Source organism: Trichoplusia ni, chromosome 3 (genome assembly GCF_003590095.1).
Source record: "Trichoplusia ni isolate ovarian cell line Hi5 chromosome 3, tn1, whole genome shotgun sequence".
Taxonomy (NCBI): domain Eukaryota; kingdom Metazoa; phylum Arthropoda; class Insecta; order Lepidoptera; family Noctuidae; genus Trichoplusia; species Trichoplusia ni.
In genome coordinates this window covers 15,542,543-15,567,755 of record NC_039480.1, presented here as the reverse complement: position 1 = coordinate 15,567,755, position 25,213 = coordinate 15,542,543, and the positions used below count along the sequence as shown (strand labels likewise).

General features: G+C 35.2%; 1 protein-coding gene across 8 annotated transcripts in view; it reads left to right on the top strand.

The window, feature by feature from the left end:
• The first annotated feature begins 2,296 nt into the window (after positions 1-2,296).
• The window catches only part of LOC113492109 (lethal(2) giant larvae protein), a 50,710-nt gene continuing 27,793 nt past the window's right edge, over positions 2,297-25,213 (top strand). For 5 of the 8 annotated variants that reach the window (XM_026869416.1, XM_026869422.1, XM_026869415.1 and 2 more), the window contains exons 1-2: positions 2,556-2,824; positions 2,900-2,992. In XM_026869416.1, the coding sequence (XP_026725217.1) occupies positions 2,822-2,824; positions 2,900-2,992 (96 nt within the window). In that variant the 5' untranslated portion in view covers positions 2,556-2,821. The other 3 variants (XM_026869418.1, XM_026869417.1, XM_026869420.1) reach the window with 3 other exon arrangements.

The following is a 25,213-nucleotide window of genomic DNA, read 5'->3' as shown; positions in this document are numbered from 1 at the left end:
CCTGCCCTGTGACCGGATTAAGAACCTTCATAAATATTAAATATGATCAAGAACGAACCCTACTTGAAATGTGGACGAATATTTAAAAGCAAGGACGAGCGTAGAGCGGGTGATATGCTAATCATTCCTTATTATTTTTGAGGCATTTCATGTACAAATAATGTTATGTAAATGAACTGTGAAAGTACATTTTTGGAACAAACAGATGTGTAAGAAGGGATGAGGGCTAATTGTTTATTATTTACACTAGCTGTTGCCCGCGACTTCGTCCACGTGGTTAGAATTTCCCCGTTTTTTCCTCATTTTCCTATTGTTATTATTCCTTTGCTCCTATTAGTCACAGCGTGATGTTATATAGCCTATAGCTTTCCTTGATAAAAGGTCTGTTCAACACAAAAAGATTTTTTCAATTCGACCCAGTAGTTCCTGAGATTAGCGCGTTCAAACAAACAAACTCTTCAGCTTTATATATTAGTATATAGATTAAAACGACATAAATGATGTTATTATACGATCGAAAAGACCTCAGAGACATTTCTACAGCTAGCATTTGCGATGAAACCGTCAGAAGTCAGGTTTCCAATTGAAATCTTATAAGCCATAGTTAATTGCTGATATCGATATCATACCTTCTTTAGCATAAGTAGTTGTCTAACGCTTCTCCTACGAAGTCTGTGAGGAATACAACGGATATAAAAAAAGGACTGGGAATACTGAAACGAGATCTCCCGTATGCCTTGCACCTACACACAACTATTAATGGCCTCTAGGGAGAAAACAAGACTTACAGTCTTATTTTCATAGACATGGATATTTTATACAACTATTTAAGAAATAAAAGAAAATGCGTGGTTTACCTCGTCTTTAACCTGATAACCAATCTATACTGTCTAAATAACCCATTAAACGCCATCTACTCCGAAAATACTAGATTTATGTCGGTATTTTAGGTTGTATCAAAAAAGTTATTCAGATCTAATCCGCGAACTAGATTAAAAAGTAAGGAGTACACATTTCAATTAACGAAGATACTCCTTTTTACAAAAGTAAAACCTTTGAAAGTTTGAACCCTCTCTTAGTGCTCAAAAGGCAATAACCGCAGCGAAAAAAAAGTATAAAACGAACCACCCCTCGATATTTGCAGGGGGTGGCAACCACAGACTAAGAAAGGAGGATTAAGCCGGCTTCCATCGATTGCTAGTGTATGCCGAGTACATGTGACAAGAAACACCTCCCTGATTACAATACAACATCTTTATAATAAAAATGAGTGTATCATCGTTAGAAGAACAACCAGCGGTGCGTTTGACTAACAAAGTGTTACTTTCATTGCTTTTTGCAAATAAGTTTGGTTACAAAAGAGGCTGTGACTTTCGCACGTCGTGAACCTTTAAATACGTGCAAGTGTGAGTGGAATTAAATGCATACAAACCACGATACATTTGTAAAATAAATTGGTTTCAAATTGTGCTTTTGCAATCATTAATACCCATATTTAAGCTGAAACGCCTGCATAAAAACGAAAGCAAAATTTCATGATATAGTAACTTTTGTTAATCATCACACCGCTTTTAAGCTTTATTTTATTTATAGCGTGCTATACTTTTTGTAATTTAAGCCATGGATTCCATACAAAATTTATTAGCATTCATATACCGAAGCCAGTGATAATAAATTTCACACCTTTTTTATTTCATAATGGCAACCGAATGTTATATAATCTGTGGTAAAACATTCAAATACCCAATCGCAATTGCAAATGTGAAGAAATTTATGCTTCACTTTTGAGTAAATGTGTATTTACTAACTCACACATTACTTTTTAAAGATTCAATAATTTAATTATTGAGTACGTTTTTTCTAATAAAATAGTTTTAACAACAAAACGAAAGCGGAACACAAATGTAGAAAATTTAGTTTTCGAACATCCATTAAGGCATGTTGCTAGGCTACAAAATAAACTGCAACTTGGTATTTGGTAGAAACTTGTGAATGATTTAAAATTTAAGTACTCAGCTTAAACTTTCGTATCTTTAAATTATTTCATAGAGTTTTTATGATCATGTAGAATATTGCAGAAACTTCAGATGTAACGAATTGAATCAATTTCTTATTTGAAACGTAACTTTTTTATTTATAAAGAAAGAAAACATCATTATATAATATAACTACACTTTGCTAGTCTACTACACGCAAAATAAATAAAAAGAGTGTTCCATTCGAGTGTTTTATTAGAAACGATGACAAAAGTGTTATTTTTATATTACCCCATTTAAACAAAAAAGTGCATGTGCAATGGCAACCCTGTAAACCAGTCACGTCACTTCGCTAAGTTAGTGTGGGTGCGTTGTGCGTGCGTGCGTTTATGAACTTGTGAGTGCTTTTTCATGTTTGTGTGTATTTCTGACGCCGTTTGTGACTTGTCTGTCATCTCTCTAATTTTGGATTTTATCACTAAAACCCTTCAAACTGTCGTCTTTGGGTACGTAGGCTTTATTTATCAGCTGACGCTCATTCATAGATTGCTCGAAACATAGTATTATTGTTATACGTGTAACCTGTCTTGCAGGCGTTGTCTTCGGTCAGTAGCCATAATTCAAAACTATGTTTTAGACGCTTAAATTTTAGTGTTTTTGAGTGTTTATCGATCGTGTTATCTGCGAGCCGGTTATCTTGCGATTCCAAGTGTGACTCGTGTTATTATCTCGGTGCGGGGGCTAGGTGATTGTGACAGCGGCTCTGAACTCAGGCTCTAGAAGTCAGTCGGCTTCTCGGTGCCGGTCGGTGTACAAGTGTTCGCGCGTCTAAGCATGAAATTATAATGGTGGGGGTAGTGTGTTGTCTGTCTGTTTGTTTTTGTGTCGTGTGTGAAGTGAGCTAAGTGCTTGTTTTGTTGCAGGCCGGCAGAATGCTAAAGTTCATACGCGGCAAGGGGCAGCAGCCCTCTGCTGAGAGGCAGAAACTTCAGAATGAACTGTTTGCCTTCCGCAAGGTATGTACTTAGCATTTATTCATTCACCTAAGTATACACAAGTCAGTACTTTAGAAAGGTTATCCCAAACTTTACAAAACTTTCTTACTTACATGTAACTTACTGATTAAGGTATAGTTAGTTTTGTCCAACATCTATACTTCAAATCCTAATGAGCCGGCAAAGGAATTTATTTAAAGAACTTTAAAACCTCATTAAAGTATTTGAAGTAATACCTATTGATTGTGTAACCGATCTAATGATTATATTATTTAAGTTGAACCAATTATGTTCAAGTACTAATGAATGTCAATTTCATTTAAATAGTAAATCAGTACTTGACTTTGTCTCATAACATAAATAGACACAAGTATCACTTAAACTTAACAATTATTATTATACATTCAATGAAATGTGACTATTGGTTTAAATATACCATAGTATAAAAAGTTCTTTCTCTACTTAACTTTTTTTTGTAAATTCATCAAATTCTTTAAAAAGCAAAGAGTCTATTGTTATGCAGATTATCACCGTATTAAGCAGTTATGAATGTACACAAAGTTTATGACTCAAATAAACATGGTTAAATTTATTGCTGCTGGAAAGATCCGGTGTTATTACAGCGAAATTGAAAGCAGGATAATTAACAAGAATCGATACACAACTACATATCTAAATTGCTGAATTTTTTAGTTCTTTAACTGCAAAAACATGGTCCTTAAGCTTTTCTTTTTACTGTAATGCAAATTATATGAATATTTTCTGACCACAATTTATTGGTACTGTTTTGCTAACACTGTCATCACTTAAAAATGTAACTACTCATTTTCCTCAATCGAGTCTTACCTATTGCATGTGGTGACAAAAAGTAGTCTTGATTTTGTGACATAATGGCTATGTACTGTGAGAATTGTCTAGAAAACTACAATGACTAATTATGATGTATTTCTTGGTATTAATCAAACACTTTTCTAGCCCAATCACTGCAATTTTAGCACATCCTGGCTCACACATATTGTATATTGATTGATATTTTAAATCATTTTTAGGCAAATTATTTGAAACGACCGACTAACATTTGTTTTGAAATAAAAATACCTAAATTTGAACTTGTTTCGAAATGGTTATCTTTATTGCATGCACACAAAACTTTCCTAGAATCAGATAAAATTTCGATGCTATCTTTAATGTTTATAGCTATTGCTTACAATCATTGTAGAATCAACGAAATGTTTGAATTTGTTTGGCTAGCTGTTCAAATGTTAAAACATTGATATTACAAGAGTATAGAAAAATGAAATACATTGTACTACTTCTAATACCACATACTGAATGAAATCGAAGTTTTAATTTTATATTTCTAGAAATTAATAATCCAATGATTATGTTCCTAATGATAAAAATATATCCACTACTATTATATAAAATATATGACACATTTCCTCAAGCAAAACAACAGCCATCTAATAACTAATACTATACCAGAAACTACTTACGAATTAGATGAAGGTCAACATTCAAATTCGCGTTTGGCACACCCAGAGCAATCAAGTCTACTACATCATCATATTGTCATAATATCAATGATTTTAAGGATAGCTGATATACTTAGTTAAAATAACCGTGACACATTAACTGGAATCTCTAGAAATGAGTGGTAACGTGTGCCAAAACACGCGCGCCAAAAGACGATTTAACGACGCTAAATTATGGAACGCTGGGGAATTATTACAATTATTACGTGATTATTACCTACTGATTATTGGCATGGAAGACTACACTACACTTCACGACTTGTTAAGTGTGTGAGTCTGAATTTGGAATAGAGACCGGTCGGTCTTCGCCGTCTGATCAATGTTTAGCTTCTGCAACTGCTTTCATATTAGTTTAACAGCTGGGTTTTTTAAAAAGTTTAAGTACAGCATCGAAATATTATTTTCAAAGGACGAAGGAGTTACCAATACCTATGTCAGTAGTAGATTGCATATCACACCAAATATAAGGTATTTCTTTTAATATAGAGATACGAGTACGATTACAAAACTGTTTGCTTGTTATCGCCCTTCAGTATTTGCTTTCAGATTAGATGACACGAAACGTTTTTGTTTGAATTTTAGGTTGTTTAATAGAGTCATGGTCGCTTTAACATGGTTTTAACATTATCTTGATTCATTAGTTAGAAGATTGTGGAGGCCCATCCTGTCTCCTGAAGGTTGTTCTTATGGTGTAAATTTATTAGTGATTGTCTTCTTCTTAAAATTATTAATCACTTAGGTACTTTGATGCCCTATTAAACCATCGTTACATTATAAAGCATGACATGTCAAGGTCTCAAACTTCGGTAAGCGCGAGGCTGATCTAACAAACGGTTTTTGCCTTGCCTTGCCATTTTTCCTAAAATCCCTCAATATGTCAAAATCTATAAATTGAGTCAGATTTGGTTTTCCTTTATAAGTTGAAGCACCCTATTATAGCACTTTCCTAAAACACTTAACCTTTGTTGATTCTTTATAAATTTCTTTGATGTTTCAATTAACATTTTGTGATCCAACCGAAATGCGGGCACGCTTTCGAACATAAAACTAATAGAACTGTTTACACATGACAAGCAATTTATAAAACACGTAGGCATTAATATTACTCATTAAAGTCCATACAAAAGTAAGTTATTGGAATCTATTGACGGTCCCAATTGTGTAACCGGCGTCATCAGAAAGATTGGTATCAAGGTCTTCAATCTCATATTGTTTCGAATCAACATTCATGTTATGACGATCGATCGTATCTCAACGGGTTTTATGTCATGTTGTTGAACTTTTGAATTGTTTGAATGTTCACTCGTTTTTTAAATCCTGCATAAATATTAGGTTAGGTCTTCGTGTCGTTACCCGCCAGAATTCAAAGGCTCCTGTAGTTCCCGATAAATGGAAACGATCATCTTGATGATCTTGAATCCATGGTAACGAATAAGTATTTAATTGGCACAAGATAATCTGTTTTAATGCTTGATTGTCGTTGATCTACCCTGGGATTTCGTATACTAATGTAGTTGCTGGTTACTGTCTTCTCTGTCTTCCCGAAACGGATCAGTGGAATCTAGATAATAACAGATAGTAGTGTTATTCCATTTGAATGACTGAGGAACCAAATCTTATTAGATACCAGCAAAAGTATTATTATTATAATCACTTCGTATTTGTGACGGCAAGAAATAAAAACTGCTTTTGCAAAATGTTGCAGTTTCCTGTCTAACCGGATCAGTTTATTAAGAGATGTCTTAGAAACAAGATTCTACCAGAAATAACGTTAAGTGATTTTTTATATGACACCTTTTTCCTACACGAGATGTTTTTATGATTCCTTAGTAAAATAATAACAGTTGTGAGACCTACATAATTGTTGAATATTCGAGTTAGTTATAGTGATGATTGCAAGAGATTGCAAGTAAACGTCTAGTCTTAGTCCAAAAGAAGTGACCTATGTATGACAAGAGTATTTTTCTCTCCACTAGGTGTGATTAGTATCTGAATTCTCGATATCTTTATTGGGTTCGAAAATGTAAATTACAGTTTACATAAGCCGGTTGGTTGTCATACAGACACAATTATTTAATTAGTTTTACTGTAGGCTTTTCACATCATAGAAAGCGAAACTTGATACACTGCACCCAAGTCTCAAAAATAAAAAGGTTTTCATTTGTTTCAAAACGAATACCCTTGGTATATTACGAGTGTTTACTGTTTGTAATCATTATAGTACATTCAACATACAGTACAGAGGGTACGTTATCGGACGTTATCCGATAAGGCGAAGATAAGTCCGTACAATCAATATCTGTTTGCCGCCATTGCTGCACGATCCGTGGAGCTAAAACACTTGTTGATTACTACGCCCTTAAGATTCTTATTGGATTGTCAAGTGTCTTTATACCTAATGTTGACATTCGGTAGGTTTCAAGAAATTTATCTAGCCTTGTATCTTTTTGCTGGAAGACAGTGTAGTAACAATAATAGGGATTTGTGAAGGGATTTAGAAAACAAAACCACAAAAGAATGAATATTTAGGTGCTGCTGAACACCATAAATTGTTAATTAAACAATAACCAAAATCAATCGACAAATAATTTACTATGGAAAGTGATATAATTAACTCGTTTCTTTTTTAAAATTATCTAAACAGGCGTATCGTAGGTCTTTAGCTTGATTATTATTTTCCCCTTCCTGATTTCCTTTATATCTTGGTGGCTATTCGAAGACGCCGCATAGAAACATAAGATACAAAGACGTAACTCAATACATGTTATGACCATTTAATGCTTCAAATGATCCTCTAACAAAAAACAAGATTGTCTAATTCATTATAGTAGTATTAATAATTGCTGTAAAAAAATAATTGCCGATTAATGTTGACTGCCAAGTTTTAGATTTGTACACCTGGCCAGCTTGTACCAGTCTCAATAACCAGCTGTGCCAAAGTAACTGTCGTTAAGTTTATTACCTTACAATCTGGTTCTATTGTTCCGTACGGATTTTGATTACTGGACACTATTTGTGGTCTGAATTCAGTGATTGGCTTAGTAACAGCATTCTTGTTAAACCGCGGTTGACTTTTTTCATTTATAAGCATGGTCTGTTTCCCTAACGGTTGAGGCATCCCTGATTTGGTTGAATCTAAAAAACGTAATAATGTCTAATCATCTTGAAATCTGCCCATGCCTCTGGCTATCTCCTTTTAGGAACTTGAACGGTTATAAAGGTTACCCGTAGTAGTAGGCTATTTTTGTGATCGCCCAGAGTTGTATCTTCACTTTTAGCCTTAGGCTGAAAAGAGTCTTTAATCTTACCAAATTATCAGTAAATCATCCTTATAAAAATCCATTTTGATTTTAATATGAAATGATTTGATTTAAACCTGCAATCAGTATTTCGACCGGCTCCATTGTCTATCATATCCTGTAATATTTGTTGAAGTTCTATCTACAATAGCTTGTTATCGGGCTAGGAGCAATAAACGCCACACCCTGCCTCGCCTGGCCGTTAATTTTTATCAATAACTGATAGAAGTTGATAGATAGTTTATCACCTTTCTGGGTAGTAAATGAGCGATCGGTAAACGGCCAGTCACACATTCGCTATCGGCTTTAATCGGTATGTGAAAAAAAGAAAGAATATTGTACCTACTACATATAGCTTTAAATTCCATTTGGAATCGTATCGGTTATTGTACCGGATTTAGATTTTTTTAATAATTAATTAGTTCCTCGATTATAAAATTGGATAATATTATTATTTCTGTTCCGTAATCGTAACTCTCGCTTTCGATCCTCTGCATTCTGCACTATCCATAACTTTTAGTTCCGCCTTTTCTTTAATTTTTGCCTCTTTATTTTAACTTTTCGTGAACACGAAGTCAAGTTTCTTATAAAAACATTCGACCTCTTATCATCAAAGTATCGAGGCGCTGCAGAACTTTGCTCACCAGCCGAGGAAGAAATTTTAAGTGAATTTCTTGGTTCGCGAAGTTCCTGCGAACGGCGACGTCGCGTCCAAGTTTGTTATCAGTTCTTGCACCACTAGTTTACTTAAACTTGAACACTGACTGCGGACTGCATCCAGATATAATGTTAGGAACTTTGAGATAAGGTATTAACTTGTAATAACATAAAGTTCCTTAAATAAATTTTGTTTTGATACGAAATTCATATTTGTGCATTTTCGCTAATTAATTCTAGATATGCTTTTGCTCACTGCACTAAAAACACAGCTTTTCCCGTTATTTGGATATAACCTCAAAATTAAACCTTCAAAGAAAAGCAGTACCTATTGGAAAAAAATCTTCATAATGATAGAGTTCATAGTGGTAAAGCTATAAATGCTTTAGTCTGCAGTAATCATCAGCGTTATTATCTAAGTGCAGCAGAAACGTTTGCAAAACCGCAATCGATCTGCGGCTGGACGAAATTATTGACAGGTCGTGGCTATAATTAGAGAGCTCAGGGCGCTATGATAGTTCAACTTTGCTTTTATAGGAAGATTACGTTCTATATTTGTCTAACATCTATCGTGATCACAATGCACAATGAGAGTACTTACTCGCTCAATGTGTGGTGTTTAATCTGGGTTATCCTTGTACTAAGTTGGATTACCTCTATAATCCAATTGTTGTCATAGACACGACTGATAGAGAGATAACGCCTCATTTACTTTATTAACAAAAATACTATGAGTTGAGTAATCCCACCATCCTACGTTGTGTTGAATGACGTCATACTGTATGGTAGTAAAATTGAAAATCGAACGTAAAGAGGTTTTAACAGTGATGTTACATCATCGTTGTTTTTTTTTTCGATATCCTACCTACTTACTGAGTAGGTTGTCGGTTTAATTTCGCGTTACTTTTTTGATCATAACATTTAATAACTATAGCATTGGCTACGTTTACCCTCTTGTAGCTACTTACGGTTGCCAACACCATTTTTTTCCTATTACATAATGTTCCTTTTTATTACTATATGAATACTGGCAACAATTTAATTTTTTGTGAGCATAGATTGAAAGCGTTGATTTATAGAGCTGATATTGACTCATTGTGGGAACTGGTTTGTCATGCCTTGCGGCTGTCGCCTCAGTAATGTAGGGTTATATAATCGACAGGTTTTGTTTAAGTACTGAGTAGTTTTCTTCAATAACTCGTAATAATAAAATTGTGTTAAATCGAGAAAATTTAAGTTTTTGAGGAATTCGAATGCTTCAATCATTGGCGTAAGACGAACTGTTCTATTTTCGACCTTGCCTAGTTTTAGGACAAGGTTCGATTCCCAAGTACTTCTATGCTAAAAAGCTAAAATCAACCTTCATAAAGATGTCAAGATTTGTTAGTTTTTAGTTTCAGATACTCATACAGTTAAAATAGACAAAGTCCAAACACGAGGCGGAATTGTAAGCAAAGTCGGCTATCAGTTTTAAACTGCGTTACTATTTCAACTTCAACCACTTGCTTTTCTTGTAACTGGGACTCCTTAGTGTTAAATTCAGTCTAATGGCTAAGTGAGATCATTGTCCGTTGTCTAACAAACCATTGTTCCCATAACGCGGGCGTCAGACTAGACAGTTAGCAACAAACCTGTCCCAGTTGCCGCGCCCTGTGGACGAAGAACAAGGGCGGTGTTGCTCTACAATTTATAACTAGCGTTCAGCTATTACCGTGAATATCGTGTTAGACTGTGTTGCTATGCTATTTTTATACTTTTTTTACGGTGACTTCCCTGGTCAATGGTCTTTCTTTTGTCTACCTTCTAAAGCTTTGAAGAGAACTGTCTAAGGTAAAAGGCTGTCTACCGCTCTACACCTAATGCAGTTTGGGCACGTTTAGAGTATTCATTACGACTCTTGAATTTTTTAATTAGCGATGGTTAATGGAAACCGAAGATATACATATATATAAGTATGAGCTGAAAGTGTTAAGCGAAACATCGAAATGAATATTATTGATATTTACTTTCATCAATAATTATTTATAACTTGGTGTTCTGTTCATCAAACTGTTTAATGTTGACATAAATATTATTGTAGGACCTAAGTTAATTAGAAACTTAATATTCAGGTCAGGCACACGCCCTGTTTCTTGGAACTATAGGCCGACCTTAGTCGACTCTAAAAAATAACAGGTAAAATGGGGTTCGGTAAAATCGATGATCGAATTTTATTTAGATAGATTCTAAATGACCCTTCAAATATTTTAGGCGATATATAGGGCGAGTCATCTTCATCAAGATTATCATTTTATGTCCTGGATTTAAAATGTTTATACTACTCGACGTCTTGAGCGAATTTAATCTGCATCAATTGAAGCTCAAGTATTTCAGCTGTTGCGATTCGTTTCATGATTGACAAGATTCCAATCCCGCTGTGTATAATACTTCATTCAGAATCTCCCTTTATACTAACAGTAAATAAATCTCTGGATACCTGTTCTATGTTACCCGTGATTAAACTGTTTGACGAAAGGTCGCCCTGCTCTGTTCAGTAATATATTCGCGATTTAACGGCCGAACTCAAGTGTTCGGAGAAACAGCATTAGCTCATGTATCCAGCGTATTCCAAGGAAGATTGTCTTAATTAGATTTTAATGAAATGAAATCCATCAATCTCTTGTTGGAATTATATTTGACGCTAATGTTCAGTCGTACGAAAGCGTTGTCCTATTTTATTTTTGAACCTTCACATGTTAGGACTATACTTATTAGTTTCATTTGTGGTCACTACTGCATAATATTTTCATCGTGACAGTAAAGATAGAAAATGACGAAAAAAATCGTAACAGATTTGACGTTCACCTATCAAAAACAATTTAAAAGTTCCTATAAAAGATTCACGATACTCGCAAGCAAGCTCCTGAATCAGAAATCCTATTCTAATGTTCAATTATGTATAACTGACGAAACCACATTCCACGTGCCAACGCAGTTGTTAGCCGATCGGCTACATCGTGCTTCTTTTGTCTGTATGTACTGACTAAATACATGCGGCCGAGTTGCGGCCCAAGTTGGTTAAAAAAACTGTCCATACAATCTGTGCTACACGCAACGAGTGTAGTATAAGTAATATTGTAGTTTATTTCAAATGTACGTAAATAAACAGCTTTTTATTGTCTGTTTACGCGACGGTTATGTTTATTTCGAGGAGAGCGCGTGTCTGAGATTTGAATGCTCAGAATGTTGCATGCAAAATTACGGGTTTGCTTGATGAGAAATATACTCGGTGGTTTATGATGCTTGTTATTTCTTGTCCCTAGCGGCACTTTTCTAAGGAAACCAAAGCATAACCAAATATCGTTAGTTTGGATCTAATCACGTCCGATTAAAATATCCATTCAGTAACCGGCTGCCAAGCAAGCTGCGGCCGATGATCTGTTCACCTTTCTCAAAGCCACAAATAAATATTTAAAAATAATGCCGCGTATGCTATTGTGTACTTTCCTATAATGTTATAGCTAACTATAGACTAGTGATGTTGTCCAGACGTCCGAACATTTGATTACAGCTTTTGGTATTTTAATTTGATGATATAAAAACCTCGGAGCGAGCCACATGCGCGGTAGGATAGCGTGAGATTGAGTAACAGCTTCACGTCATTATTAACTACTTTATTTAGTAAACTATCTCCAGTGTGCACCATTCAAAATATTAACACGATGTTTTTATCATCGAACGCTTATGTGAAAGCGTTCGCATGTTGTTATTTAACGAATTGTAATATTCAATTCCGATAACACATTTTGTGACTGGTGAGCTTGATATTATTGTATCACAATGGGAATAATTCATATCTCGTCGACATTCCATGGAGTGTTCACGTGATCGCACAAGCAAGTCATCCAATTTGACTGTACACAGTTGCGTCCAACAAGGCGCGATGCTCGTTACACGGAGGGCACACATCTTAACCTCCATTAAGCCGCGTCATTGCCTGAACAGCGCGCCTCCCACGGTTTCCTACTTGTCACAGCCATCACCAATTCAGGCTAACTATTATAACACTCATTAGGAGATATATTCCTACGACCCGGCCAATTCCCGAGGGTGGCATTTCCTATTTCGGGCTGCCGTCCTGTTTCTTGATTGGCTTCCCGGTCGCAAAGTATTTCGCCAATTCTGTTTCGTAGTCACGAGCTATTAGAATGACTTCAATTTATTTCATCGGGACTTTTTTTTTGTTTAATATTTTACGTGCCTTTAGACTGGCTTCTTAGATGGATGTAACACTATACAAAATTAGTTTGCAGATGGTATGCTTTTAGTTCATATTTTTTCCTTAGTCTTCGTTTTGAACTGTACAGCATTACAACAAAAAACGTTATTTTTTCAAATTTACCGTATTTACCGATTTTAAATCTTGCACATAATTTAAAACAACTATTGCCTAACGTACAAACGGCGTGTATTTTCAGAGATTACGCGCTCTTGTACATATTTGCATATAGTTGAGGTACATTTCCGCAACGAAGCCGGCGTACGATAAGCAGAGGTTTTAGGTTCATTCACCGTTCCTAACCGTCCAACCGTCTTCGATATTATTATGTATTTTCATCGCGATAACTTATCTGTATTTGAATATCAAAAATTCGAAATGCAGAATTAATGGCTCATCGTAATGTGCAAATACACTTTTAGGTCTGATTTATTTGCCTTCCACTCAGTTATCACAATATTTACTAGGGTTGCGCTTTGTGCATTTTTTTATTAATTGGACTCGGTCTAGCAAATAAGCCTCACGCCAATTGCAACTGTCACATCAATGTGTCAGCTGTCACGTTGACATTGTTTGTTCTTGTAATGTTTATTGGTATTCTTTGTAACGAGTCGCATTCTTCGAGCCTGTTCTGATGGCGATGACCGCGCTTAGCGAAGCTTCGCTGTGTCACTTGAGTTGCAGATATTATAAACATCAAAGATAAACCTAATTGTAATTCTAGTCGCATATTTTTTATAAAAGTAACCGTAAGTTACCTTATCGGCTTCTACTTTTTGTAAGCTTACAAAGAAGTATTCATTTGTAACCCAAACAAAATCCGCTGCGGCTCAGACCATTAAGTAAATGATGACAATTACTGTGAGATGATCCCACAATGCCGTGGTTTTCGCATTGTGTATTAATGGTACGTGCGTTTCTCGTATTGCCTCTCTCCATTTTCTCCCGGTTTCAGCTTTTTATAAGATTAAATTGCTTGAATATTCTGGCGCTTTTAAGAATAAGTCAATACTTGAGTGCCGTGAGCGATTAACAGTTCCTTTTTGTTTTTTGATACTTGAAGAAATCGTGCCACCGGAAACGGATATAATAATGCCAATGGTAATAATTATTAGGGTATTCGGTTCTTTAGTAGATTCTTGCGAGACTTAAATAAGCAGACGCGGTTTTTTAAGTTTGCTTAACAAGTCGAGATAAGTTTCATTACTTTTTTATTTAATTAATCTTCTACAGTATAAATAACCACAATATTTACACAATGTATGTTTGACAAAGCAATCAAATAGTTGTTAAAATATGTAGGTGGGTTCTTGCGTTTATTACTAATGAAATCACATATTTCTTATACACGCACTCAAATGGCATCTCATTTAAATTCATATTTCTGAAATATTTGCCAAATAATTCAGAATTAATAACAAACCTACAATGTTACGAGAGACAAAACGCGTTTTGTTTTACCAGCGATTAAAGTAGTGTAGCTATAGGTTAGAATGCACTAGCTGTGCCTTTGTGGCCGGACGATCACCTCCGCGAAGGTCGAGCCTTTATTTATAGCCTAACAATGACATGCTCATCCTTAAAACCTGTAACTATACGCACGAATTTACCTTCGATTTCTTTTACGTTGTAAATGTCAGTATAATATCTATAAAGTATTTGAACCTCGAAATTACCTGTATTTTTCGTTTGGTAGATAATTATTGTCTTGCATAAGTTTGCACAATCAGTTGCAAGGAAGCCGTACCGAGTCTGGATATCAGTGCTCACTGGCTTGGCTTTTGAAGCCCTATGTCAGGTCGACGGACTGCCTATCGATCCTGTTGCTAATTGGACGCAGTCTAGTCTGTAATTCCATTCCTATGAAAACAGAGAAATGCTTTACAAATACGTGAAACAACGTGTTGCTGAATAGTACGAGTTACTAAGTGCAAATAACTACAAAGAACTCTATAAAAATACTTTCAAGTACTTGACGTTACGTTTGAAGTCTTAAGAATTTCACTTCTAACTTGCAATTATTTTGAGTGCGCTTGATAAAAGCAGCAAAAAAGCGGAAATATTTAAATAAATCCTTTTTCTTTTTCGGAAGCAAGCACTCGTGCAGCTAGCTCACGATTTTTTTTCTTTTGCGTATATTTTTCTACTCCCGGAATTGGAATGAGAAATGAAAAGTTCCTGTAGCTATTTCTCCCGCTACTCGTAAATAAAAGTCAGGAAATGGACTGTCCAACAGCAATTTGCTTGCAGACGACGATAGCGTATAGAAAAGCTTAAGAATATCAACTTAAGTAGTCTACTACACTCGACCGCACTTGAGCAACTGGAATTACGAAAATGTACTTTCCTGCTTTGTCATAAAAGCGTTATTTATGTTGAAGTAGAGTGTATTGCTATTTCGAGCTTTTCTATGTAGAACTTTAATGGTTGTGGTCTAGACATGTTGCTTTTTTATTTTAAAATAGTTCTTTTAAGATTACAATGAAACCTACGACTCTCAAAATTCTTTAAATAATGTTGTTAAACCCAAACCATGAAAGAAGTGAATTCTATTTTCAAGACGCTATAATATCGTAACATAACTTCTGTATGACTCATTAATTCATTGATCAACATATTGCTAAAACTTTTATTTTTTTCGGACCTTTGTAAATCAAGTGTGCAATTTTGCAACCTAAGCATGCACATTGCACAGGTCAATTATCTTTAAATTTTGTAACAATTGTGCATGTTAACAATATTGTTTAGTTAGCACTTCGATTATTATTTTATTGTACATTTTTTATTGCCGTAAATTCACGGTAGCTTAGCAACATTGGTTTTGCGTGCTTTCCTACACGAGATTTTGTTGAGACATTGTCTGGTGTAAAAGATGGAAGTTATGAAACTGTTTGCTAGATTTTCATATTATTTTACTTAAGAGCAAATTAGTTATCTCATATGCACTTTTGGCTTTTGACGTTTAAGAGTCAAATCGTAGTGGTAGTTTAACATTTTAAGGTTATATATTTCTATTAAACTATATCGACCTTTTTTACACCTATTGCCCTGTATTTTATAGTTTAAACTTGGAAGTAGCTGTTAACTCTGTTTATACATATTAAATTAAATCATTTGTGTTAATGTAGCCCAATATTAGAACTCGCCTGCAATCAACAGAACCGCATCGTTCGCACCGCCCAGCGCCCGATCAAATTCCTTAACTTTACGATTGTTTTACAGTTCGACATTAGCTAAAACGAGAATACACCTTGTCTACCATTAAACTTTTATTTCTGACGTAAGAAGGCAATATTGATGCCTTTCGTGTGGATTTTTTATTAGGCTATTAATTTTCTCCTTAAATCCATTCCTCATTGCAGTATTGCGTGACGAGACAACCCTTGTTGTTTGTTTTCTGAATATTATCGGGGGCTCGGAAACTATAGACAGTTGGTTGACAAAGTACCCTTCTAACCTTAAGACTTATTATGCACTTGTCACAAAGTATAACTTTATTCTTTGAAGGACGTATACTGAGGTCATACTTACATACCTTTTCCATAATATTTAACGGGACAATTACTATAATGACGGGATGTTTTCTTCTATGATATGCAAGCCAGCACTGAGTATGCTTTTCAAAGCTAAAATAATAGTCTATAAAAATAAATCAGCGTCAACAAATTAGCAAAATCTCTTTTCAATAACATAAAAGTAACGACGGTTTTTATGTGTTGCTACGGGAGCCTTTAAAACACTTTTATAGCATTCATGAATCATTTAGTTACAACTCAGTGATAAGACTTTGATGATACATAATATGTAATTCGAAAATTATTAATACATGGCGTTGATAGCGTTATCGATAGACGTATCAGCGATGCTATGTGCCCTTGAAGGGCACCTGCGGTTGCAGGGCCCATTATATAAAGCTTAACTCATCGTTATATTAGCCTAACAAAACTATCCACTCAAAAAAAAAAAAATTGTGTATTTTGTCTCCTTACACAAACATTATACTTTTTAGCACAAATTCTCTTTACTCGCGCCCTAAGGCATTTACTTTAACATAACAATAGCTCTGATTACGCTATAACCAACATTTTTAATTACTATCTTATTTGCATAGTATAATAACAAACCAACTCGTGTAAAGTAGGTGAAGGACTGCTCTAGCTGGGCGGCGGAATAACTCTGAAAAGAAAAAGGCTTTTACTATTTTTTAGTTTGGTCTCAAAGTATACATTAAGTTCCTACAATTCCTCTTCAGCCTTGTTTAGAATTAATTTTTATTTGAAGATTATTGATATAAAACTTCCTTAAAGATTATTTTTGCTAGGTTTCACCCTCTGAACTGAAGACTTAACTTGGCACTGCAATCTAAACACAAACAACGTATTAGTGCTTCCTAAAAGAAGTCTGAATACCCTGAATAGAGCTTGCAAAAACTGATCCGAAAAACAAGTTTCCAAAACGATTGATTTTAGCAATTCTAATAAAGAATGTAGGTAATATATATAAATTTGTTAGCTTGAAAATCCCTCTTAGTACGGGAGACTTTCACTTCGAGCTTGAAATGTTCCTTGTTAATCTAGAAAAGAAGCACCGAAGTCCTATAAGAAATCTAGTTCAAATAAAGTTTTAATAGTCTACAAAGTTGTACCGCTTGCAGAACTTTCCTGCTTCGTATAAATTGGCTTGAGCTGAAACAGACCTAATAGTTTTTAGTTTATTAAGTTGAAAACCTGACGATTACTCGGTGAGATGAGAGATTGATAGTTGCAGCAAATGACTTGTGAAGTGCCTTCTTGTTTCCCTTCAATTTCAACACCTACAAATGTTTAGGCTTCTTCATATCTTGGCATCGAGTTTATAAATATTCAATTCGTCTTTCAAGCGTTTATAGTTCCCTAAGTGGATATTTACATTACGTCTGGTCCTGATGAAGGTCGCCCCAGGTATGCTGTCGTAACTCATAGCTGACAACGACCCGTACATTTATCTCGTGCATGAATATGCATGCTGCCACAACCATGTTTGGCGAACGTGTCTGCCATAATATTGGCTATCTGGTTTTGATGCAACGAAAGCGGGATTTGAAAACTGATATGAATGAAAAAACAAAAGAAAAAACTTTACTGGAACATATTTTAGGATAAACCTGCGATGTTCAACAAGGCGTTGTTCGTTCTCAAAATTAAAAATTGCATTTTTGCAGTATTTATATGTATAATTTTAAATAGTAGGTAATAGACTGTAAACAATAAACATTTAAGCTTTTGCAAACTTTACGGCAATATTAACCCATTTAGTCCTACCGTACCAATTATTCTCCAATAATTGTAAAATTCTTTTTCAATGTCATGCTCTTACGAACCAGGAATGATGCCAAATGAATGGTGAATTCGCTATTGTTTATTAATGAAGGCTATTGTAATAACGCTCTATGATTTCCTTAATTTAGTCACATATGATCCAGTTTGCAGTATTCTCAATGACAACCGCGCCTACCGTTCCGCTAGACGGTATCGAGATCACGCGGCGTGCTCCATTTCCTACCCATTGCATAATTCAATCGCATTGCATACGAGAATCGATTTTCACTTTCGCGTGCATTCGTTTCCATAGAAATGTTTATTTTTAATGCTTACACAAGATTGAAACAGACAGTCGGCAACTGTGTGTATCTTTGTTTGAGTTTAACACAATGTATTGAATTATTTCTGTGTATGTAACCATGTTTTGCTTACACGCTGATTTTATAATAATTTATTACGTCATGTTTCCTGTATTGCTTTCTCGAATATATGCCCGTACATTTTGATACCTTGTAATAGAAACTTAATTGTAACACCAAACTGTGCTTTCATTGTTAAATATGACGTCCCACGTGCTTGAAACAATATTTTTTACTGATTTATCAAATACGTTTCAATTCAAGAGCCCCTCGAGTAAAACGGTACAGTACGCCTGTCATCTCAAGAATTAATTAAACCTACAATACTGTACCGTTAAGTGTTCATTAGCTTATTAAACCGTCAAGTCTTTATTTAGAGATACCAATACAAACTTCTTTACAACTGTCTTAAACTTAAACATTCTACTCTGAACTTTGTGTGTAAGGCATTAGAGGTAAGTATTGATGTGTGAAAGGTTACATGATGAAAAGAGGTTGTGATCGAATGTGGGTTCAAATGTTAAAAGCAACGGTACTCCGCCTCCTTGCTGCACGAACTCACGAAGTTTCACCGTATTGAGATCGTTGCATTGTTGCTCTCCGTATACGGTCGGAGTCTATTAGATGTGCTTTTTATACAGTTTGTTTTCGTTCAACTCTTTGATAATATATTATTCATCATTTAGCCGAGCTATCTGTTTTTTAGAATACTGTCTGACCTTTTTAAGGTGAGTTGTTAAGACAAGTCCCTATTCTATAAAGAAACGAATTTGTCCCGCATTCTTTGCCAAGATTTACCTCTGTGGCAGACTGACATTAAGAAGGACCTAGTTTATCATAGTTGGCGACAGGCGTGTCCAAATCAATTCCGTTTATGCTTCGAAGCTCACAACGTATAATACCGTTACTAGTAGATACATAATTCGCAATGTACAACAATATTATACAATATGAATCAAGTAGCAGCTTTATTGCTATGCCGCTACGACCTTGTATATTAAGTGCATCAAAGTCTCACGGCTCAACAGTTATGTAATAGTCTGCAGTCATCATCATGAGTCTACGAACAGTTGAAGATTACGAGATTATTCGATACGTATCTCCTCGTGGTATCTTTCGCTTTTACGTTCAAATCTCTTGAGGCTTTTGTTTTTGAAGTTGACAACATATCCTCACTTCTATGTATATTTGACCTATAGAAAAACGATATAAAATCTTGAAGCGGCAAAACTTTAAAGATGGTAAACATGTTGAAAGTCTTTAGTATACTCAATGGCACTCAAAAGATTCAATCAGTACACTTTTTTTTTCCTTAAACAACAGCACGCCTCACGCAAAGGATACTGCAGTAAGCCGTGCACTCACACTGAATGTCAATAGCTGTCTGACTCACGTTTGCCAACCACCTGCACACATCTGTATTCTAGTCCTTATCTACATTCTTTCACTACATCGACGCTTTTGTTTCAACGTAAGAATCTTCTACCTGAACAAAACTTGACATGCACATTATTTTGAGTAAAAGATCTTACTTTGTCTATTTGTTTCTTATTACTGACGTTTTGTTGTGTCTGATTTGTCATACTGTGATAATGTTAGATTATCTTATCCAGAACCTGATTCATATTTCTAAACATAATCTGCTTTGTATCATAATCTTGGAAGTGTACGATATACATTTTCTCAGAAAAATGAGAGTACATGTTGTTTTCATTTATTAGTAATCGCATTTACGCCGGTTACGCTAAATTGACAATTTCTAAGTAAAACGGAATTTTATCTTTGTCAGAGAATAAAAGTACTCATATCATCAAGATGTTGTCAAGTTCACTTGAAGATATATATGTGAAAATATATATAATATGATACAGTAACATTTGCATGACTTATATATTTGTTCCAAAAATCATGACCAAATTAAAAAAAAAGATAAAACAGTTCCGTTAACCGCCTTCAATGTTTCTCTAAATCCACTAAATGACGGAACACTTATTTATCGTAAACAATCGCCCTGTTTTCAAACAAAATAAAACTTCCCATCATTATCTCTTATGAATGACATTTACCAAGCGCCGGCGCATCTGAATGGCGCGGCGCATGCGCCCCTCCGAGTATAGTCATCGATAAAGGAAATCATTCTCTCCATAAAAGGCTTGATGTCTGTTACTAGTATTACTTAAGCTAATTGAACGTTTGATTATTCAAAGCCAGTTCAAGTTGATCGCATTTAATCGTTATTTATTGATAGCAAATGGAATTAGTGAATTAATGCCCATAAACTCTATTGGGATTGCCGACTAAGAACTATTTGCTTGTCCAACCTGACTTCTGAATGAGAATTTGAATTGCCGAGAAAGCTTTTATTTAAAGTTAAATTGTATTTAGTTCGTATTTACCTTTTCTGGCGAACCTAGTAAAATGTAGAGCTATTTAAATAGCTTTCAAGATCACTTCGAAGCGTATTGGTTTAGAAATGCAATAGCTACATGTAATTGGTTGAGCTGATATTAATCAAATTCGCCCTAGAGTTTAGTTGTCACGTATGAACAATCGATTCCACACGCTGCGCCCGCGTCGCTGGCAACAACAATGGCGTTGGGCGACGCTGTGCGCTGTCCGCGGAAGTTGTGCAGGAAGCCCCACTGGGACTATTGACACCCAATGTATTTCGTACTACACAGCCTGGTGACGTCATACTCATTCATAACTTCATCCATTATTTAAACCGATAATGAGCAGCTTTGTATTCATACAGTAACCCTTTACCATGGATTGGTCATCAACGTAGATATTTTTTATTCGTGGCAACTGGCACAGAAATATATTGAAAATAATTTTCTATCGCAATCAAAACATCGTAAGAAGTGACAAGTCAATTAATTAACAAGTCAGGTTAGTAGAAACGAGATCGCCATCGTCACATGGAACTTGAGTTCGAATGATGTTCGAAGAAAATAATTTTAATAGACTCATGCATGATACAAGCAAATACCTACAGTTGCTTACGATAACAAGCGTGAGTTGATGTAGTACCATCGATTCTTATTCATCGTGAGGTTGATGACCTCACTGATCGATATTAACCACTAGCGAAGCGAAAAATTACAGCCGACAATACGCAAAGCTCGTACAACCGGCCCTATTTATATTTATTACGCCATCACGCCCACATAACAGACAACCTTTACATTACAGCCTGGAAGTCTTCAAGTGGTATAAAATCCTATACCTCTCGAACTACAAATGGACGTTGGCTGGCATTCTGACAAATAGCTATAATAAAACCAGGGCCACGAAAAGCTTATTAAAAAGTGTTACCGAGCTGACTTACACGTGTCAGTCTCTGCTTAATCGATATATAACAGACGTCTATCAAAACGCTGTTGATAGCTCAAAACAAATTGGTCTGCTGAGCTCTGAAATATTTTTGGTCTGTTAAATCAATCTAGTTCAATTACTATGATGATATCATTTGTCCGAAATAAGAAATTCAGACTATAAAGTTAATAAAAGGAAACTCCTACTAGACACAATTGTAAAGCGCTTGAGATCAACACTATCAACAGTAAGATTCCTCCAATTTAAAATGCCCGCCTATCAGTAGTAATAATATTAATTAATCAGTCTTAATCCTTACGTTACTACAGCTAAACTTGCAAATTCGTCCCCAAGTCATGGTTTTATAATATCGAATTCGAATGCGTCGATGTCGTCGACATTGTAATGTACGCATGAATTCGCACTGCGTCGTCACAAGGTTTCCGTTTCCTCCCCGAACCCATATATGTACCGTGTGAAGTTACAATATTTTTAATGTTGAATTTAAAGCCCAATAAGCTAACGCGAACAGAATTTAATAGAATATTTCAAACGAATCAAAAGTTATCGTTAAATGAGTGTCATCGGTCTAACAAACTGTTTGGAACCAAATTCGTGGAAAAATAATAAATAAAACTTGCTTTATTATAACAATAAATAACATGTGTTTTCTTTACTAGAATGGCTTTCCACACTGTATTCTTATCTTTAAAATGCTTCTTAGGTTTCCACTCAAATACAATCCACTTTCTAGAGAAATATTGGTACCCCGATTACGTTAAATATCCAAACGTGACTAAAACACAAACATCCATACAATTTCCACTATTTTGTATCTAATTCTGTTTATTTAATTTGAGAATCGCATGAACAAGGGCACGCACACTAAATAAATTAACTTTTCTGTTATCCGGAACAGAATGATTCATGTGTGACATCTATAAATATTCTAGGCGTGTTAATTGTGTTTACATTATCGGAACACACACATTTTTATGGTCAAGGTCATGACTAGGGTCGCCACCTTTGACTAGTTTATCAATATTGTTTTTGTTGAGAAAACAAAGGTCGAATCATGTCTGTTGATATCAGATATGTAGTTAGGAAATACCTTTTTCCCACAAGTGAGCACAGAATATTATGACTATGTGCTGATAAATGTTCTGTATCATTTTACTTGTGACAACCCTATGAAGCAGACCCCAGCATAGTTAGGAAAAGACTGGTCTGATGATGACAACCCTAATATTGTCGTGATTTTATCGCGATTCTACCGCGTATTCGATATTGCAGTTTTGAAAAGTTGTGTGATAACGAAATAAAATATTTTCTTCTCCAGTATCAAATATGTACAATCGGATAATGTGTAATCCCAGTTTAATTTCTTTGGTAATTGTCTCTACCAATACGGGGACCCACTTACCGGTACAATGCATTAACTTTTCTAAGCCTTTCCTAATGATCATTGAATAAGCAATTAGGATTACTCCCGGGACAGTCGTTGCCCCTTATCCTATAAGTACCACTTCCTAATTACTTCTTGTTCCATTACTTGTTTTCTATTTTCATAAGTACTTTATAATACTTTAGTAAAGTACAGTAAGCTTCATCGCTTTCGGTTCACCTTGCAAGGACAGGAAATAGAACATTGCAGATATAAAAGTACACAAATAAAATGACATTAAAACTTTTTTGAACACAAGTGTTAAATCGGCCTCATAAAGTGACGTCATTTGGCACGAAAGCCGCAGCCGCTATAATGGCTTAGTGACATCATTTGCAAGGTGCGTAGGCATATCAGTGCAGTTTAATGTGGACAATCGTATTACTTCCAGTTAACCACGTCTAATGTGATATGGGTTAGTTTACGAGCGAATTGCTCCTACGATATGCACTTTATGTGCTATATACTGTAAACGATAAATTACTTCTTTTATAGGAAATTAGTATAGGAAAAATATTGTTGCACCTTCTAAACTTTCTACGACAGAACCCGTGCAAGAAGTATCCACGTCACAGACATTATCGAGATAAGTTCACAGGACACAGATGGCACACCTAATGACCACAGAATAGATACAAACAAATATGCGACGCTCTAATTGTCACTGTTAACGCAATCATTACATTCCTGAGCCGTCATGAATATGAATGAATAACGTCGTTTACACATACTATGTGCTTGTAATTGAAGGACAAGTTACGTTTGATCGTGAGATTAATTTGGAGGTCTGTTGTTAAGTTAATGTACTCTTTGGGTAAGGGTTAAGGGTGTGTTCGCTTTCATATACTTTTTTGTTTGATTGACATAGAAATATTGTACATCTGTCACATAACAGTGTTTGTATTAAAAGTGTTTTGTTAAATTAAAGTTTCTAAATCCATAACTCGAGACTAATAAAAGTATCAGTCCCCGTTAGATTTATTTCATTGAATAGTGTAAAAACACAACTGTTTTTGCCATTTAGTTTATCATTTCGTACATCCGCAACACATTGTTATTTTATTTATATATTCCGGTGATACTTAAAAATGCCAAATGTGTGCCGCCAAAACCGCTACAACTGAGTATAACAAAAGTCCTTATAAGGCCTGGAAAGTATATCAAGATTCAAGACTATCTAAAACGAGTTCGAGATACTAGGACGTAGCCAGCTTCGCCAAAAACGCTAAAATTGAAACATCGGAACTTTGTAACGTTTGAGTTAGGGTATGCCAGACTAGACCTCTTAACGGTATCGGGCAGTGATTCTCAACTGTTCCTCCTAACGCTTATTTTGTTAAAGCAACGTAGCCCGAGTATCACAGGTAAATAGTTAGAATGTTAGTTCATAAATTCGCTACTTGATCCAAAAACTATTACATTGTATCAAATTACCTTGTCCAGAACTTAATAAACTACATATCGTACATATTTGTTCATAACTTTACCGTTTACGTTTGAGCATTCTATGGTTTGCAACCATTTGACTATTACATAAAGTTCAGAATGTCTTGAACTTCCATTATCCAACAATTTACTTCCCAGTTTAGTGTGACTATTATCTCTGTCAACAAGCGATATATTTTTTTCAAATATCTTTAAATTTTCTTGGTTGAGCACCGCTGGTTGAGACGAACCGGTCCAGTAAAGCGATCAAGCTTTGTTGGTCGAGTGCACGTGTACTAGCGGCGAGTAGAGTTGCACAATCGTGGCCGAAGCCAGACAATGGATGCCAGAGGCTTTTGTACAGTTCATCACTGATGGTACCGGCTCTTGGCTTTCTGGTACCAATTAGAACAGTTAAGACCGTTATGATAATTAAAAACAACGTTTTTAGAACGATCGGTTTTATTTGTTAAGCCTTTCGTTGGTATCTTTATTTCCTTTGGTTGTCGTTAGGCTAAAGATGTGAAGGGTATCAAAAGAATATTATACTGTTAACAAAAATACAATGCATCATAATGAACATAGCTGCGTAGTACCACTCTATATTCTGTGCTATAGCTACATAAAAATAATTTGAAAATCTCTCC